At 56.6% G+C, this 16824-nt stretch overlaps 3 protein-coding genes across 6 annotated transcripts; all 3 read left to right on the forward strand.

Annotated features, from left to right (window-relative positions):
- Positions 1 to 565: 565 nt before the first annotated feature.
- On the forward strand, positions 566 to 4556 carry SPEM3 (SPEM family member 3). Its single transcript, XM_054536160.2, is given in 4 exon segments — positions 566 to 755; positions 905 to 962; positions 1082 to 4461; positions 4463 to 4556. Coding segments are annotated over 4 exon segments (3612 nt in total). The 5' UTR covers positions 566 to 617; the 3' UTR covers positions 4499 to 4556.
- TMEM102 (transmembrane protein 102) lies at positions 617 to 9365 on the forward strand. Of its 3 annotated transcripts, XM_054536163.2 has the most exons (4): positions 617 to 755; positions 905 to 962; positions 7692 to 7924; positions 8033 to 9365. In XM_054536163.2, exons 3-4 carry the CDS (start codon positions 7711 to 7713, stop codon positions 9343 to 9345), a joined length of 1527 nt encoding a protein of 508 aa, XP_054392138.2. In that variant the 5' UTR covers positions 617 to 755; positions 905 to 962; positions 7692 to 7710; the 3' UTR covers positions 9346 to 9365. The 3 variants fall into 3 exon arrangements, with proteins under 3 accessions (XP_054392138.2, XP_054392137.2, XP_054392136.2); XM_054536162.2 differs by lacking the exons at positions 617 to 755; positions 905 to 962 and adding an exon at positions 2256 to 2370; XM_054536161.2 differs by lacking the exons at positions 617 to 755; positions 905 to 962 and having other exon boundaries at positions 6194 to 7924.
- Positions 9366 to 9585: 220 nt separating this feature from the next.
- Positions 9586 to 16795, forward strand: FGF11 (fibroblast growth factor 11). 2 transcript variants are annotated; one of them, XM_024235532.3, is made up of 5 exons: positions 9586 to 11662; positions 13323 to 13433; positions 13628 to 13731; positions 14452 to 14650; positions 14934 to 16795. In XM_024235532.3, the coding sequence occupies exons 1-5, from the start codon at positions 11470 to 11472 to the stop codon at positions 15002 to 15004; spliced, it is 678 nt and encodes a 225-aa protein (XP_024091300.1). In that variant the 5' UTR covers positions 9586 to 11469; the 3' UTR covers positions 15005 to 16795. The 2 variants fall into 2 exon arrangements, with proteins under 2 accessions (XP_024091300.1, XP_054392139.2); XM_054536164.2 differs by lacking the exon at positions 9586 to 11662 and adding an exon at positions 11998 to 12668.
- The last annotated feature ends 29 nt before the right edge of the window (positions 16796 to 16824 follow it).

The raw sequence follows: 16824 nt of genomic DNA on the forward strand, positions 1-16824 counted from the left end.
GCTGAGGCAGGAGCATCACTTGAACCCGGGAGGCAGAGGTTGCAGTGAGCCGAGATCACACCACTGCACTCCAACCTGGGTGACAGAGCAAGACTGCATCTCAAAAAAAAAAAAGAAACCCCGTCTCTACGAAAAATACAAAAATTAGTCAGGTGTCGTGCATGCCTGTAGTCCCAGCTACAGCTATTCGGGGGGCTGAGGCAGAGAATCGCTTGAACCTGGGAAGCAGAGGTTGCAGTGAGTCAAAATTGCACCACTGCACTCCAGCCTGGATGACAGAGCAAGACTCCATCTCAAAAAAGAAAGAAAGAAAGAAAGAAAGAAACTGCAGGAGTGATGGAATGAGTGAGTGAGTGAGTCACCCAGCAGTAGAGAACGATGGAGAAACAGGAGAGGGTCACTGGCTTCCAGACCCTGTTTGACTGTCCATACCTGGTTACTCAAACCTGGTTACCAGAGAGTCCCACCCTGGGCCCTCCTCTTCCTCGACCTTCCTCATTGTGACCCTGGCCACCTGCCTCATTATGACTCAGTCTACCCCCTCCCCAACAACAGGAGTCTTGCTCCTAGTGACTGTGTGAGGGCCGGGGGCCCAGGCAGTCCTGGGACCCCAGGCCATGGGTGGGCAAGCCTATCATGGGGCCCAGGTGTGCTCTGGCACCAACTCCAGGAAGTGCCAGGACTTAGGAGACTCGATTCTTCTTCTTCTGGGCAGCTTCATCTTGCTCAACGTGTGGATCAACGTGGTGACTCTGGTCAGGGCAGGATCTGGGTAGCAGGGTTGGGGGAGTCCTGGGGTCTTGAAGGGGCTGAGGTGGGAGGGCTGTTGGGGTGTGGCCAGATAAGAGTTGGACTTAGGGGCTCACCCTGCTTCCGGACTCACCCGCCCTCCCACTCCCCTCAGCTCTGGAAGCATCTGAAGAGCTCCTTGCGGATTCTTTTCCATCATTTTTTTCCCAAAGGTGAGTGGGCCCCTGTACGGGCTCCCAGGGATATGGGCCTGTCCCCTTTCTCCTATCCCTGGCCCAGTTCTTAGTCCCTAGGGAACCCAGGCATTGTCCTATCCTACCTCTCCCGGCAGACAAGCAACCCAGCGGCAGCCATCCCATATGTATTCGCTCCTCCGTGGATCCCAAGAACCTGTGTTCAAAAGTCTCTTCCCGCGTCCGTCCTCGCCCAGGCTTCCTGCTCAGGCGCGTTAACCAGCTTGACTCCTGGATACCAGACACGAACGATGAGGTTTCTGCGTGCTGCTGGATGTCCCCTAAATGTGGACGTGCCGGGCTTCCCAGGGAGTCTGCATGGGGACTGTACAAGGAGGGGATGATGGGCGTGGGGGAGGCCCCTCAGGTCACAGCGTTAAGGGCTGAAGCCTCCTTGCTCTCCAGTCCAGAGACATCTTCCCAGTTCCCAAAGATGAGCAAGTTGGACACGGGTCTATGCCACCTGCCCCAAGAGAGCAAGACTAAGACCCCAGACTGTGCCCCAGCCGAGGCCTCAGCTCAGGCCCAGGACCACTCCCCAACCCACACTCCTGTGTGCACCCCAACCCACCCCTGGACCCACTCCGCAGACCACACCGCTGTGCACACCTCTGCCCACTCCTGGACCCACTCCAAGGCCCGCACCCCTGAGGGCACCCACTCCCAGGCCCAGGACACCTCAGCCCAGGCCCAAGCCCACACCTCTGCCCCTACCCCAGCTCAGACGCCAGCCCACATCCAAGTTCACACCCCAGCCCTTACACCAGCCCAGGCCTCAGCTCACACTAAAGCCCATACGTCAGCCCAGGCCCAAACCCACTCTCCGCCCCACACCCCTGAGCATACTCACTCCCAGGCCCACAGCCCTGAACACACCTCAGCCCATGCCCCAGCCCACTCCCCAGCCCAGACTCCTATGCCTGTCCCAGCCCACCCCCAGGCCCACGCCCCTGAGTATACCTCCGCCCATGCCCCAGCGTATATCCCAGACCACTCTCATCTAGTCTGCAACTCGGTTCCTGTCCCAGACTCTACCCCAGCTCCTTCCGGAACTCTTGCCCCAGCCGCTACTCCTGTCCTAGCTCCAACACCAGCCCCTGTCCCAGCCTCTGTCCCCACTCCTGCTCCAGCACTGGTCATGGCCCTGACTACCACTCCTGTCCCTGCTCCTGTCCCTGCTCCTGTCCCTGCCACCACCCCTGCCCCCGTCATAACTCCTACACCCTCTACCCCACCTGCCTTCAGCCATGACCTCTCCACTGGCCATGTGGTCTATGATGCCCGCAGGGCGAAGCAGAATTTCTTCCATGTGTCCAGCCCCCAGAACCCTGAGTATTCAAGAAAAGACTTGGCTACCCTCTTCAGGCCCCGAGAGGGTCAGGACCTGGTGAGTTCTGGCATATCTGAGCAAACAAAGCAATGCAGTGGGGATAGTGCCAAGCTTCCTGCAGGATCCATACTGGGCTACGTGGAGTTGAGGAATATGGAATGGAAGATCTCAGATGATGCCAAAGATAAGTTCCCCCAGACCAAGACTTCCCCTTACTGCAGCTTCCATCCTTGCAGTTCTGAGAAGAACACAGACTCCCAGGCTCCAGTCTACCCGAAATTCCTTGTCTACTCCCGGGATACTGCATGTGCCAAGCCTTGCTTTCATTCTGCAACCACTGCCCAGAGCTCAGTGTGTACCCTTCCTCCACCGTGCACTCTTTCCCTGCCTCTCGTTCCTCCCAGATCCTTTGTCCCTCCTCAACCCACCAACCATCAGAGGCCTTCCACCTTAATACAAACCCCTACTGTTCTTCCAACCTCCAAGTCTCCTCAGTCCATCCTCACTTCCCAATTCCCCATCCCTTCCCTGTTTGCCACCATTTCCCAACCCCTGATCCAATCCCAATGCCCTGAATGTCATAAGAGTCTAGGCCTGTCCCAAGATTCTGGCCTTCAAAGGACCCCATGCCCTTCAAAAGACTCCAGAGTTCCCAGGAATCTGGACCTTGCCCAAAACCCAGACCTCCACAAGAACCCAGGCCTTACCCAAGATCCAGGCCTCCACGAGAATCCAGGCCTTGCTCCAAATCAAGGCCTACATGAATTCCCAGGCCTTCCCCAAGATTCTTATCTCTGCCAGAATCCAAGCCCTTCTCAAGACTTTGGTCTTCACAAGAATTCAGGCATTACTCAAGATTCCCACCCCCAAAAGAACACAGGTCTGACTCAAGAAGCTGGTATCCTTAGGAGCCCATGTCTCACCCAACCCCCTGGCCTCCACAAGAAAACACCATTTACCCAAACTTCTGATCTTCAGAGGAGCTCAGGCTTTACACAACACTCTGGAATCTATAGGAATCTTGAACCAAACCAAGAGACTGTGGTCTACAAAAATCAAGATCTCTCCCAAGCAATTGACCACCAAAAGAACCTAGGCTCTTCTAAAGATTCTGGAGGTCACAAGAATACAGGCAATGTCCAAGATCCAGGAGTCTGTAGTACCCCAGGCCTTACTGAAGATTCTGGATCACAGAAGGGTCCATATGTTGCCCAAGACTCTGAAGTCAATAAGAGCTCAGGAGTTATCCAGAAATCTTGTCTCCACAAGAGCCCAGGCCTTGTCCAAACCTCTGGCCTCCCAAAGTGCTCAGGCCTTACCCAAGACTCAGGAGACTACAAGAATCCAGGACTTATCCAAGAATGTGGTGGCCACAAAGTTAAAGGCCTTACTCAAGATTCCAACCTCCCAAGCCTTACCCAAGCCACTAAAGTTGAAAGAAGATTTAGCCCTCCCCAAGATGTTGGAGTTTATAGGAGCTCAAAACATAGCCAAGACTCTAATCTCCACAAGTGCCCAGGAATTAATCAAGATCCTGGCCCCCATAAAGACCCAGCCCTTGTCCAAGACTCTGGCCTCCCCAAGATTTCAGGCCTTACTCAGGAATCTGGCCCCTACAAGAACTCATGCCTCATCCAAGATCCCGGCCTCCACAAGAACCCAAGCCCTGCCCTAGGTTCTGATTTTGTCCAGCTTTTGTCCCCACTTCAGACCCCAAAGTCCACACTGTCCCTGATGAAGTCATCTGTGCCTGAGAAGGCTGCTCAGAAGGAGGACGCACAGCGGCACGTCCTCTGGGCTCCTGTCCAACTCAATCAGAACTCCTGCCCTTCCAAGGCCCAAGTGGTCTCCAATGACCTGCAGACCTTCTCAGAGGTACCTGTATTAATTGAGCTGCAATCATCCTCCTGGTGGGCAGGCAGCCAGCACGGGGAATACCGCCCTGTGGATACAGTTCCTTCAGGCTACCAGAACTATCATCAGATGTCTATGTCTTCCCATATCAACTGGAAGTCTCACTGCCCTGGACCAGGCAGCCGGGCAGGGCATGTGATTTTTGATGCCCGTCAGAGACAGTCGGCAGTGGGCAAGGACAAGTGTGAAGCTCTGTCTCCTAGGCGCCTTCGTCAAGAGGCACCCGGCGACTCAGGGGAGACCATCAAGGAGTGGGGATATCAGAATGTGATGAGAACCTTGGACAAAGCGGGGACAAAAGTGCATCAGGAATAAAGAGGCGAGAGAAACGTTCTGTGTTTGAGGACATCCACTCCAGCCCATCCCCGATGCTGGCCACCCACAGAGCCGCTGAGGACAGGTCCCTGTTTCTCCTCCATAGCTGCATAGCTAAGCCCATTATCCTCAAGGCCCTAGAGCTGCTCTGTCCCATACACTAGCCATTAGCCAAATGTGGCTATTAAAATATATATTAGGCCTGGTGTAGTGGCTCACACCCGTAATCCCAGCACTTTGGGAGGCCGAGGTGGGCGGATCACGAGGTCAGGAGTTCGAGACCAGCCTGGCCAACATGGTGAAACCCCGTCTCTATAAAAAATACAAAAATTAGCTGGGCGTGGTGGTGCACACATGTAATCCCAGCTATTCGAGAGGCTGAGGCAGGGAGAATCACTTGAACCTGGGAGGCGGAAGTTGTGGTGAGCTGAGATCGCACCATTGCACTCCAGCCTGGGTGACACAGCAAGACTCTGTCTCAAAAAAAAAAAGTAGATGTTACTGCGGAACAGATTTTTAAAATTTTTAATTTTAATTTACATTTTCTTTTTTTTGAGACAGAGTCTCGCTCTGTCACCCAGGCTGGAGTGCAATGGCCCAGTCTTGGCTCACTGCAACCTCTGCCTCCCAGGTTCAAGCAAGCGATTCTCCTGCCTCAGCCTCCGGAGTAGCTGGGATTACATGCGTGCACCACCACGCCCAGCTAATTTTTGTATTTTTAGTAGAGATGGGGTTTCACCATGTTGGCCAGGCTAGTCTCGAACTCCTGACCTCAAGTGATCCACCCGCCTCAGCCTCCCAAAGTGTTGGGATTACAGGCGTGAGCCAGGGCGCCTGGCCACATTATCTACATTTCAAGTGCTCAACAGCCACAGGTGTCTGGTGGCTACTGTATCAGACAGGACCAACTCAGGACATTGCTATCGTCACAGAAAATTACATTGGAGAGCCATGCTTTAGAGTTTAGAGGAACTATTCCTTGTCACCCATTCTTAACATCTTCAAAGCTTCCACAGAGTCCAGAGAACTTAGTTCTTTTTAGAGTGCCTCGGAAGCCACCCTCTGGGGAGGAGGTGAGATGCAGGGATGTCTGATGCCTGGTTACTCCAGACTGTGAGAAAGAGCCCAGTCTCCAGTTCTCCTGATCTGGCCTCTTGGGTCACAGCCAGCTTTGTGTGTATGGGAACCTACTTGCACAGTTCTGGGCTGCTTTGGTGCTCTCGGTTCTCCCAGGGACCCCAGCTCTGGTTGCTGAAGAAGAAAATCTCTCTGTCAGTGACGAGGAAGCCCTGAGTCCTGGGCTTCCAAAATTGATCTCTACAGTTGGGGAGTCTCTTCTTTTACAGGCCTCTAATTTTCCTAGATGTCCCTCCTTAATTATTTATCCATGGACTTAGGCCTATCCCGTCCTGGAGACAGACCAAGGGCAGAAGGAATGTAAGAAGTCGTGGCCCAGGCCGGGTGCAGTGGCTCATGCCTATAATTCCAACACTTTGGGAGGCCGAGGCGGGAGGATCACCTGAGGTCAGGAGTTCAAGACCAGCCTGGCCAACATGGTGAAACCCCGTCTCTACTAAAAATACAAAAAATTAGCTGGGTGTGGTGGCAGGCGCCTGTAATCCCAGCTTCTTGGGAGGCTGAGGCAGGAGAATTGCTTGAACCAGGGAGATGGAGGTTGCAGTGAGCGGAGATCGCACCACAGCACTCCAGTCTGGGCAACAGTGCGAGACTCAGTCTCAAAAACAAAACAAAACAAAACTTTGAGATCCCAAAGTGTTTTCCCTGCCACGACTCAGGTAGCAGTGAGCTGAGGTGGGCATCACTAACATGTATGTCTCTTCTATGAGTCAAACGTCCATTTCTAGGTCACCATCTGTGTGCTCCTGCCTAACAATACCACTTTTGGGATTGCAAGATGCACTCCCCCACCCCATCCAGTCAGGGAACCCCTTTCCAGCACCTCCCTGGCTCAGCTGTGTAACCTTTCTAGGCGGTACACTCCTCATCCCCAAAATGAGGAAGTTATACTTGCATGGAAGAACCCTAGTAGATCTAAGTGACCAGGGCTCCTGTATCACACAGGGATGCAGGGGTCCCTATCTCTCTCCAGGCCCTAGGGTGGAGTTTCGCTCTTATCGCCCAGGCTGGAGTGCAATGGCACAATTTCAGCTCACTGCACCCTCTGCCTCCTAGGTTCAAGTGATTCTCCTGCCTCAGCCTCCTAAGTAGCTGGGATTACAGGCGTCCGCCACCATGCCCGGCTAATTTTTGTATTTTTAGTAGAGACAGGGTTTTGCCATGTTGGCCAGGCTGGCCTTGAACTCCTGACCTCAGGTGATTCACCCGCCTCAGTCTCCCAAAGTGCTGGGGTTACAGGCGGGAGCTACCGCGCCCGGCCCATCCCTCATTATTTTTTGCGACTCAGAGCCATCCTATTACCCCTCTCAAACCCCAAGGAATGTTTGAGTGGGGTTGATACGGGCGTGAAAAGAGACAGAATAATCTATCTCCAGAGGAACTACAACTTCCATCAGGCACTACTTCAGCGGAACAGGAAAGGATGTGGGGGCGTGGCTGCTACGCCCTAGTAGAGCGGGAAACTACAACTCCCAGGATAACGCGGGATCTCAGCAGGGCCAAAGGAGTGATTGAGCTCTGACTGGCGACCCGACCCGGCGAAAACCACCTCGACAGCCTCCAGAAAGGGGCGTGGCCGAAAAAATGTAGGGGCGTGGCCACGTGGGCATCAGGAAGAAGTAACCTGTTGAATCTATTTCTCCTCCCCACCCTTACTGCTTCCCATAAGGGGGAAGCCGCAGACCAATAAGCCTCTTCCAAAAAAGAGGTAAAGGGAGGTAGACAAGGGGCGGCGGCGGAGGTTGGCTACTGCGTTCCGTAGGAGGAGCCAACAGTTACTTTTTACCTGCTGAGTCCGGTGAACCAGTTCATGGGGGCGGGAACCTGCATATGAGAAAAGGGCCAGGATAGAAGAAGTATTTATTTGTTCATTTTGAGGACTAAATTTAGAACCCATCATCTACAGACCCATTTGTAGCTTGTGTCTGGGGCACTCGCTCGGCCTCAGAAAGAGGGAAGAACGGGGACGACTTTGTGGTAGCAAAGCCACCTCCCTTCCGTGTTTTCCGTAGCCCAAAGCGATAGAACTGCATGGCTTCCGCAGTCTGGGGGAGTGCCCCCTGGTGGGGCCCGCCGCCCCCGGCCCCAGCTCGGCCGCTCACGGACATCGACTTCTGCTCCGGGGCGCAGCTGCAGGAATTGACCCAGCTGATCCAGGAGCTGGGTGTGCAGGAGAGCTGGAGTGACGGGCCCAAGCCGGGAGCCGATCTCCTCCGGGCCAAGGACTTTGTCTTCTCTTTGCTTGGTAAGTAACCCTACTTGCCTTTGGGAACTCACAGCTCTCAGCCTCACCACGCCCCCGCCCCCGCCCCGGCTTTGGGCGACGCCCTCACGATCCGTTCCCTTTTTTTAGGTCTAGTTCACCGCCGGGACCCTCGCTTTCCTCCTCAGGCAGAGCTCTTGCTGCTTCGTGGTGGGATTCGCGAGGGCTCCCTGGATCTGGGGCATGCACCCCTGGGTCCCTACGCCCGGGGACCTCACTACGATGCCGGCTTCACACTCCTAGTGCCCATGTTTTCACTGGACGGCACTGAACTGCAACTGGACCTGGAATCATGTTACGCACAGGTCTGCCTCCCAGAGATGGTGTGCGGAACCCCCATCCGGGAGATGTGGCAGGATTGCTTAGGACCCCCAGTCCCAGGAGCACGTGATTCGATCCACCGAACGGAGAGCGAAGAAAGTTCCAAGGACTGGCAAAGCTCTGTAGACCAGCCGCACAGCTACGTCACTGAGCACGAGTCGCCAGTGTCTTTGGAAAAATCACCTAGTGATGTTTCAGCGTCCGAGTCGCCTCAGCATGACGTCGTCGACCTTGGCTCTACCGCACCTTTGAAAACAATGAGTAGTGACGTCACCAAGGCAGCCGTCGAAAGCCCAGTCCCAAAGCCGTCGGAGGCTCGGGAAGCGTGGCCCACATTATGTTCCGCCCAGGTGGCTGCCTGGTTCTTTGCTACGCTGGCGGCGGTCGCCGAGTCTCTGATCCCTGTCCCGGGTGCTCCGCGTCTGGTGCACGCAGCTCGCCACGCGGGTTTCACCACCGTCCTCCTGGCTACCCCTGAGCCCCCTCGCCGCCTCCTGCTCTTCGACCTGATCCCAGTGGTGTCCGTGGCGGGCTGGCCCGAGGGGGCTCGGAGCCACTCGTGGGCTGGTCCGCTGGCCTCTGAGTCGGCTTCCTTCTACCTGGTGCCCGGTGGCGGCGCCGAGCGGCCGTGCGCCTCCGCCTGGCAGCTCTGTTTCGCCCGCCAGGAGCTGGCGCTCAAAGCGCGCATACCAGCGCCGCTGCTGCAGGCGCACGCGGCGGCCCAGGCGCTACTGCGCCCGCTGGTGGCCGGGACCCGGGCGGCGGCGCCCTACCTCCTGCGGACGCTGCTGTACTGGGCGTGCGAGCGGCTGCCTGCGCTCTACCTGGCGCGGCCGGAAAATGCGGGCGCCTGCTGCCTCGGGCTGCTAGACGAGCTGGGCCGAGTGCTCGAGGCCGGGACGTTGCCTCACTATTTTCTGAACGGCCGACAGCTCCGTGCGGGGGGCGACTCCGCTGCGCTGCTCGGAGAATTGGCCCGGCTCCGCGGGGACCCTGCCCGGGCCCTCCGTGCCGCGGTGGAGGAGGCCAAAGTGGCCCGCAAGGGGGGCGGTTTGGCGGGCGTGGGGGGCGGGGCCCATTAAAGACGCTGTTCCTACCAGTAGAAAGTGCCTCCGTGGGCGAGCGGGACTTGGGGGGCCCTGCTCGCCCCTCGCCTGGGGGACTGACTGTGTGCCCTGGGCCTGAAGTCCCCCTTCTGGAAGGCCTCCCTGTTGGTTCCTCCTCTACGCCCACCCGCCTGCCCCCGCACAGGTTGCCCCATTCCAGCCTCGCTATTCTCCACATCTGTGGCCAGCACTCCGCCCAGGGGGAGCTTCCAGAAACCGTCTGTCCCCAGTTCTTTTGGTCATTTCTTTTAAGGGCCAATAGAAATGGGAGAAACATATTTGCTGACCAAACGCGAAAAGGAGTTATAGGAGACCAGGGTCTGATCAATTTGGCTCACACAAAGGCAGAGATATGAAGGAGGCCGGATTTCGCCCGAGGCTGGATCTCACCACCACCCCTCCTCCATCTCTCCAGTTCTTCCCCCACTTTCCACGTGCGGTTCTTTCCTCACTAACATCCCGGCCAGTAGGGTCTCTCTCCATTCTCCCAGCGTCCGCCATTCCATCTCCCTTAGGCCCAACCTCTCCCTCCTACCCAGGGGTGCGTTCAGGAGGCCTTCTTGTCCCTCCTCCTCTGAAGGCTGAGACGTGCGGCCTTGCCTCGGCTTTGCCTGCTTGTAAGACACAGTCCGCACCCTCTACCTCCAAGGAACCCCGGGGTTCCTCCTGCCCGGCTTCACCCTCCTGTTTCCCAGCGTCTCCGCCCCCTGCCCCGCCCCCGGGCCGGCTCTCCGAGGAGGGGAAACTGCCGTCGCCGCCGCCGCCGCCGCCTCAGCTTCCCACAGCCGCTGCCGCCGCTGCCGCTGCCGCCGCGCTGTCTGGTCCAGCCACCCGCCCAGTGCTCTGACTTCGCCGGACCGGGGAGCTCTGCAGAGACACCCTCACTCCTTCCCGAGGGTCCGGGACGCCTAGCCGGGCGCGGGGGGAAGCTCCGTTTGCGGGGGACAGGGAGGGAGGAGCCTGGAGCCGACGCCAGCGCCACCCGTCGCCGGATCAACAGGACAGGACAGGTTGAGGGGCGTCGGGGAAAGGAAGAGGGGGTGCTATAGGCAATCCCGGGGAGGACGAGGAAACCCTGTAGCAGGAAGCTGTGATCCGCTCTGACTTGTAGGGGGCCTGTTCACATTTGGGGACTGGTGACAACGTGGGTGCACTCCTCTCTTGGGGGGCTGGTTAGATTGGAGGGCGTGGGATCTAAACAGCACCAGCTGTCCCCAAGAAAATTTAAGGGGCAGCCAGGGGAGAAAAAAACAAAAACAAAAACAAACACGGATGCTCCTCATTTTGAGGTGGCGGAAGGCCCTCCAGACAACTACCTGGTGTATCCACTAGGAAGGGTGGATTTGGAGGTGACTTCAAAAGGAGCGGAGGGTGTGAAGGTGAAGAAAGGGTCTTGGCCGCTACAATTCTACGCTACTAGACATGGGGGTGACTTGGTGAAAAAGGTATTATCCAGCCAGAGGGTCTGGGAGCCCTGTCATACTGAACCTGGGCAACCTGGATATTCTGAGACATATTTTGGGGGGATTTCAGTGAAACAAGTGGGGAATCCCCTCCATTTAGAGTGTAGCAAAGGAAAAAACACCAAGGTTGGGTTCCTTCCTGACACTGGCAGTGCCCCAGTAGGGGTGGGATGAGCGAATATCCCCAAAGCTAAAGTCCCACATCCTGTAGATTACAAGAGTGGATTTGGCAGGAGTGTGCCCCAAAATACAGCGGAAAGGTGCCTGGAGATATTTAAACCACGTCTTGGAAATTTAGTGGGTCTTGGTTTTGGGATAGGTGAAGTGAGGACAGACACTGGAGAGGAGGGAAAGGGGACGTTTTCAATAGGAGGCAAAACTCGAGGGTGGGATCCACTGAGGAGTACATAGGCTGCTGGATCTGGTGGAGCCAGCACTGGGCCCACGGGTGGTAACTGGCTGCTGTGGAGGGGGCTACGTTGCGGGGGGGGTCTGGGGCTTATCCTCAGGTCCTGTGGGTGGGGCAGCGAGTCGGGGCCTGAGCGTGAAGAGCATGCCCTAGTGAGCGGGCTCCTCTGGGGGAGCCCAGCGCGCTCCGGGCGCCGGCCGGTTTGGGGGTGTCTCCTCCCGGGGCGCCATGGCGGCGCTGGCCAGTAGCCTGATCCGGCAGAAGCGAGAGGTCCGCGAGCCCGGGGGCAGCCGGCCGGTGTCGGCGCAGCGGCGCGTGTGTCCCCGCGGCACCAAGTCCCTTTGCCAGAAGCAGCTCCTCATCCTGCTGTCCAAGGTGCGACTGTGCGGGGGGCGGCCCGCGCTGCCGGACCGCGGCCCGGGTGAGTGCGGCTGGGGCGGGGTCTCCCGGCCAGAGGTTTCTCTGCCTGGGAGATTGAGGCCAGGGACTCTGAAGAATAGGGCCCGGCTGAGGGGCTCCCCGAAAGTGGAAGGGGGTGGGCCAGGACGACAAAGTCCCTGCCAGACTCTGCCTCCGTTTCCCTTCTCTTTTGTCCATAACCCGGAGACTCCTTATTTTCGAGGTCAAGGGGAAGGCTTGAGGGGCTGTCTGGCGCCCCGAAAGCCTCGCAGTTCCTGCTCGTCCCCCCTTCCCAACACAGCAGTCCCCACCCCCATCGTCCTCCGCCTACGTGCCGGTTCTCGCGATTCTTTCAATCTGGAGCGGAGGGGCCTGGGGGTTTCCAGATGCCTGGGTCACCCCAAGGATTTCTGCAGCTCCAGCCGCACGCCCCCCCCCAGCCCCCGCCCGCCCCGGTTCTCCCGCTCCTCCACGCCTGGGCTCGATTCCTCCTGGTCGAGCTCTCCTGGCTCCGAGCCAACTCCCCAGCTCTCCCTCGGGTGTCCTTGCAGCTACCTCGCCAGCCAGCCCTCTATGCGCCCTCCTCCAGTGACCTGCGCTTCAAGAACGGAGCTAGGCAGCCCCTCCCATAACCCCCGCGCCACTCCGAAATCGGGTCCCGTAGGCTCAGGGGACCCTACGCTGGGAGGAACTCAGACGCAGTTCACGGCTAGAGATGGGCGCCGACTCTTGGGGGTCGTACCACCTACAAGGGGGGACAGGGAAGTCGGCAGAGAGCAAGCAATGGGGGAGGAGAGTTGTGAGAGTTAGAATGTGGTCCTCGTCCATGTACGACAGTCAGGGAGTCCCTCTGGCCCTGCTCCCGCCCGCTCCCAGCTCCCCTAAGGGTAGCCCCCTCGAGCCCTCCTCCCCGCGCCACCGGCTGCCCATAGTGGTACAATCCGCAGCCCACCCTCTGAGTGGGACCGGGCCCCCACGTGACTCAGCCTGCCTCTCCATCTCCTCAGCTCCCACCCCCCATATCCTTGGTAAGGTCCCCCTTACCCCAGGCGGGTTACCTGGCCGAAGGGGAGAGGCTGAGCCTCAGGGAGAACTGGGCCCCCGCGAGCCAGCAGACTGACAGACAGACAGACAGACAGACAGATGGGTCAGTGTCAGACAGGCCGGCGCTGGGCCAAGGCAAGGCTCTCGTCAAGCTAGCGGCAGCCGCAGCAGGTGCTGAGTCAGCGTCAAGCCCAGTCCCACCCCCACTCCTGAGGGAGAGCCCCTACCCTGTGGTCAATTTGCTGCTGCCAAGGTCCCCCACCTTCGCAAACACGCTGCCCCTTCAGTACCCCTGCTGGTCTCCCTCTGTCCCTGCCTTTTGATATATCTCTCCCCTCCCTCCTCCCCCACTCCTCCCCCCTTCTGGTTGAGCTGTAGGGTAGGAATTAAGCCATTTAAATAAATTTCAATAAATTACACTGAAAGCTCCTGGTTATAGGAAACAGAAGGGACCCACACCAGCTTTCCCAGGAGTGAAAGAGAGGTGGGAGAGAGCGTGCTTGGAGGATAAGAGAGCTGGGGCCCTGGGACCCTCTTCCTTCCTTTCATTCTCCTTTCTTCCCTCTGATCCTGCCAAGTGTAGGAATGTTTCTGGGAACAGAGATGTCATTTTCAAAGATGAATGTCTCTCTCTCCAGAGCCTCAGCTCAAAGGCATCGTCACCAAACTGTTCTGCCGCCAGGGTTTCTACCTCCAGGCGAATCCCGACGGAAGCATCCAGGGCACCCCAGAGGATACCAGCTCCTTCAGTGAGAGGGGAAGCTGGCCGCCGGGTGGGAAGGGGGAGAATGGGGACAGGAGATGACAATCCTATTCCCTCTTCAGCTTCTGTTGCCATTGATCCGTCTTCCTAACCTCTAAGGGAAAAAGTGGAGCTGGGATGAGGGGAGCTCAGGTGAGGGTCAGAGGCCTGGGTATTGATGCTCCCTCTCTCCACCTCCAGCCCACTTCAACCTGATCCCTGTGGGCCTCCGTGTGGTCACCATCCAGAGCGCCAAGCTGGGTCACTACATGGCCATGAATGCTGAGGGACTGCTCTACAGTTCGGTGAGACAATGAGGCTGAGTGGCCGGGAAATACTGGGGACTCCCCTTCTTCAATTTGTCCCTTGAGGGAATGACAACCTTCCTCAACTACAGACATTTTGCCCGGGACTCCTCCCTCCAGCTTTTGCTGATGGCCTGTCATCGCTGCCAGTTCCAGACCAGCTCCTCTAGGGTCTCTCCAATCCCCACTCCTTGCACACCCCCCAAACAGCCCCAGGTTCTTTGAATGTCCAACTCTTTCTGCCTTTTAGGGCCCCTACTTCTTATCCTACCTCATCCAGATTTTGTCATTACTCACTTCCCTAGAGTCATCCAGGATAGGGGATAGTGAGAGATTGGGAGTACAGTGGAGAGAAGGAATCTTATTGCAAGACCCCTAAAAGTCTAGTTCTTTTTTTTTTTTTAAATAGTGACAGGGTCTTGCTATGTTGGCCAGGCTGGTCTCGAACTCCTGACTTCAGGTGATCCACCCGCCTCGGCCTCCCAAAGTGTTGGGATTATAGGCATGAGCCACCGTGCTTGGCCCAGAGCCTAGTTCTTAGCCCTCAGCCCTCTTCCTTGTCCTCCCTTTGCTCCCAGGTCCTACATGGACTCAGAAGTTGTCCTCCCCCTCCCCTAAAAAACGTACGGATTTGTGCTTTCCATGAGCTCCTTTCTGCCCAGTGATGTGTCTTTTTATCTTTCTGTCTTTGTGTGCCTTTCTGGGTCTTTGTCTCCTTAGCCGCATTTCACAGCTGAGTGTCGCTTTAAGGAGTGTGTCTTTGAGAATTACTACGTCCTGTACGCCTCTGCTCTCTACCGCCAGCGTCGTTCTGGCCGGGCCTGGTACCTCGGCCTGGACAAGGAGGGCCAGATCATGAAGGGAAACCGAGTTAAGAAGACCAAGGCAGCTGCCCACTTTCTGCCCAAGCTCCTGGAGGGTGGGTATAGACTCAAGAAAATGTGGGCCACAGGAGAGGGTATTGACCTTGATACGGACATTTAGCGGCAGACAGCTCAGGCTACAAGTGATAAGAGGACCCTTTATGACAGATCAAGCCAGGAAGGCTTTGCCCTTTGGGGGTTTGGGTGCTGTCCTCCTGTGGGGTTGGGGTTCTGGGAGGGTGAATGTACGGGAAGGGAGCCCTTTCGGAGCACTGGTTCTGCCTGGGTCCCTCTGTGCCTAACTCTCCTTCCCTGCTCCTCTCTTTCTCCCCTTCACAGTGGCCATGTACCGGGAGCCTTCTCTCCACAGTGTCCCCGAGGCCTCCCCTTCCAGTCCCCCTGCCCCCTGAAATGTAGTCCCTGGACTGGAGGTTCCCTGCACTCCCAGTGAGCCAGCCACCACCACAACCTGTCTCCCAGTCCTGCTCTCACCCCTGCTGCCATACACATGCCCTGAGCAGCCAGGTCCCACCAGGTGCTCTACCCTGAGGGAGCCTAGGGGCTGGCTGTAACTTCCGAGGCTGCTGAGACCCTTAGATCCTTGGGCCTAGGAGGCAGTCAGAGAGGGGGATGTCTGAAGATGGTCCTGGCTGGTCACTTCTGTCTTTCCACACTCACACAACCCCATGCCTTTTCCTGAGATGGCGCTGGGAGTTCCCACATGGACAGCCAGGACATAAACACTTCCCACCCCGGCTCAGCAAGTTCCTGGAGTCCTGTGCCCCATTTCATTGCCACTGAGCCATTTCTAGATTCACTGGAGCTCAGGATTCATGTGTCCTTCTTTCCCTACTCTACCTTCTACCTTGGTCTGGACACATTCTGGAACACTGGACACCCTAGCCAGGGCCACTTCTGCACTAGGGCTCTGTGCTGGAACCCAGGCATGCCGCCAGCCTTTGCTCTGGATCCATCAGGCTTCTGTCCTTGACTCAGATGGACCCCTGGTTTCCAAGTAGAAAGAGGCTAGATTTGGGCCTTGTCTAGCTGTTGGCTTTGGCCTGAACTGGAACCAGTCTCAGATGACCACGGGTTTAACCTTCTTATCCCAGAGACACCCAATTCTAGAGCTTTATGGAGCCATACTTCCCCCTGAATCCTAGCTCTAGGACATAGATCATGACTGTCAGCCCTTTCACCCAGGATGGAGCTGGGGCCTGTATAGCCATATTATTGCTCTAAGTAAGTTCTAGCCCCACCCTCCCACCTTCTTGAGTGATACCTATTACGGATGAGTTCTGGAAAAGACCCAGCTATGATTCATAAAAACAGTTCTGGATGAATCAAGAACCATTTCTTGTTTTTCCTAGATAATTCTCTAAAAATATGATTCTTCCATATAGAATGCTAAGCTTATTTTTACATGCAGTTTCTAGCTCCTTCAACCCAGCTGAGGTCGTGCCAGGGAGACAGAGTCTGGAGAAGGGCAGAGGAATTTTGGAAGGATCCCTGGCTCATAGTAGGGAAGCTGGGATGGGGGAGGGGTCAAAATTATGGCATGATTGAACCTGCATCTGTGTTGGGTGGACATGAATACTTAGCTACCTCAGCAGGAATTCCTTCCAGGTCCCCTTTAAAGCTGAGGTCCTTAGAGTAATATGTCCTGAATAAAAAGGACAAATGGATACAGCCTTGACCCTCCCAGTGAGGAGACCCCAATTCAGCAATAAGTCTCACCCTTCTCCCCTACAGGTCAGGCCAAGGAGGGTGAAGGCCTCTTGCACTCCAGACCTCATACGCCCCAACAACTTCTAATTGGATAGAACTTGCTTTACCTTACAGCTTACAACCTCAGCTGGGTTTTAGGTACCCAAAAAGGGCCTGTCTAGATTTTTTCAGAAAAACGTGGAGCGCTAGGGGCAGCCTGGAAAAGACTGGGAACCTGCTAGTGAACTAGGAGGGAGACTTCCATAGCCTCAGACTTGGATAGGGTAGGCTGAGGGGGCCCTAAGGGAGGGACTAAGGCTCCAAGGCAGGTCACTTTTCCTTAGGCTGTTCTACTTCTGGCTTGTTGCAGGAGGAGTAGATGCCCCCCCACCCACACAAACCCCGCTCAGGCTCCACCCAACTCCTGGCACTGCTCCCAGGGGATCGGGTCTCCACTCCAGCTTTCTCAATTAAAGACGATTTATACAACTGAAGTGCTGTCTGTCATCTGTCGGTGGCGGGC

Source organism: Pongo abelii, chromosome 19, assembly GCF_028885655.2.
Source record: "Pongo abelii isolate AG06213 chromosome 19, NHGRI_mPonAbe1-v2.0_pri, whole genome shotgun sequence".
NCBI lineage: Eukaryota > Metazoa > Chordata > Mammalia > Primates > Hominidae > Pongo > Pongo abelii.

What these genes read in the sequence shown, in the direction of transcription:
- TMEM102 (XM_054536163.2), top strand. Translation starts at nt 7,711, where the DNA reads ATGGCTTCCGCAGTCTGGGGGAGTGCCCCCTGGTGGGGCCCGCCGCCC. An exon ending in CTTTGTCTTCTCTTTGCTTG is followed by an intron (nt 7,925 to 8,032) that starts GTAAGTAACCCT and finishes CCCTTTTTTTAG; the next exon opens with GTCTAGTTCACCGCCGGGAC.
- FGF11 (XM_054536164.2), top strand. Translation starts at nt 12,356, where the DNA reads ATGGGCGCCGACTCTTGGGGGTCGTACCACCTACAAGGGGGGACAGGG. An exon ending in AGAGGATACCAGCTCCTTCA is followed by an intron (nt 13,434 to 13,627) that starts GTGAGAGGGGAA and finishes CTCCACCTCCAG; the next exon opens with CCCACTTCAACCTGATCCCT. An exon ending in AGGGACTGCTCTACAGTTCG is followed by an intron (nt 13,732 to 14,451) that starts GTGAGACAATGA and finishes TTGTCTCCTTAG; the next exon opens with CCGCATTTCACAGCTGAGTG.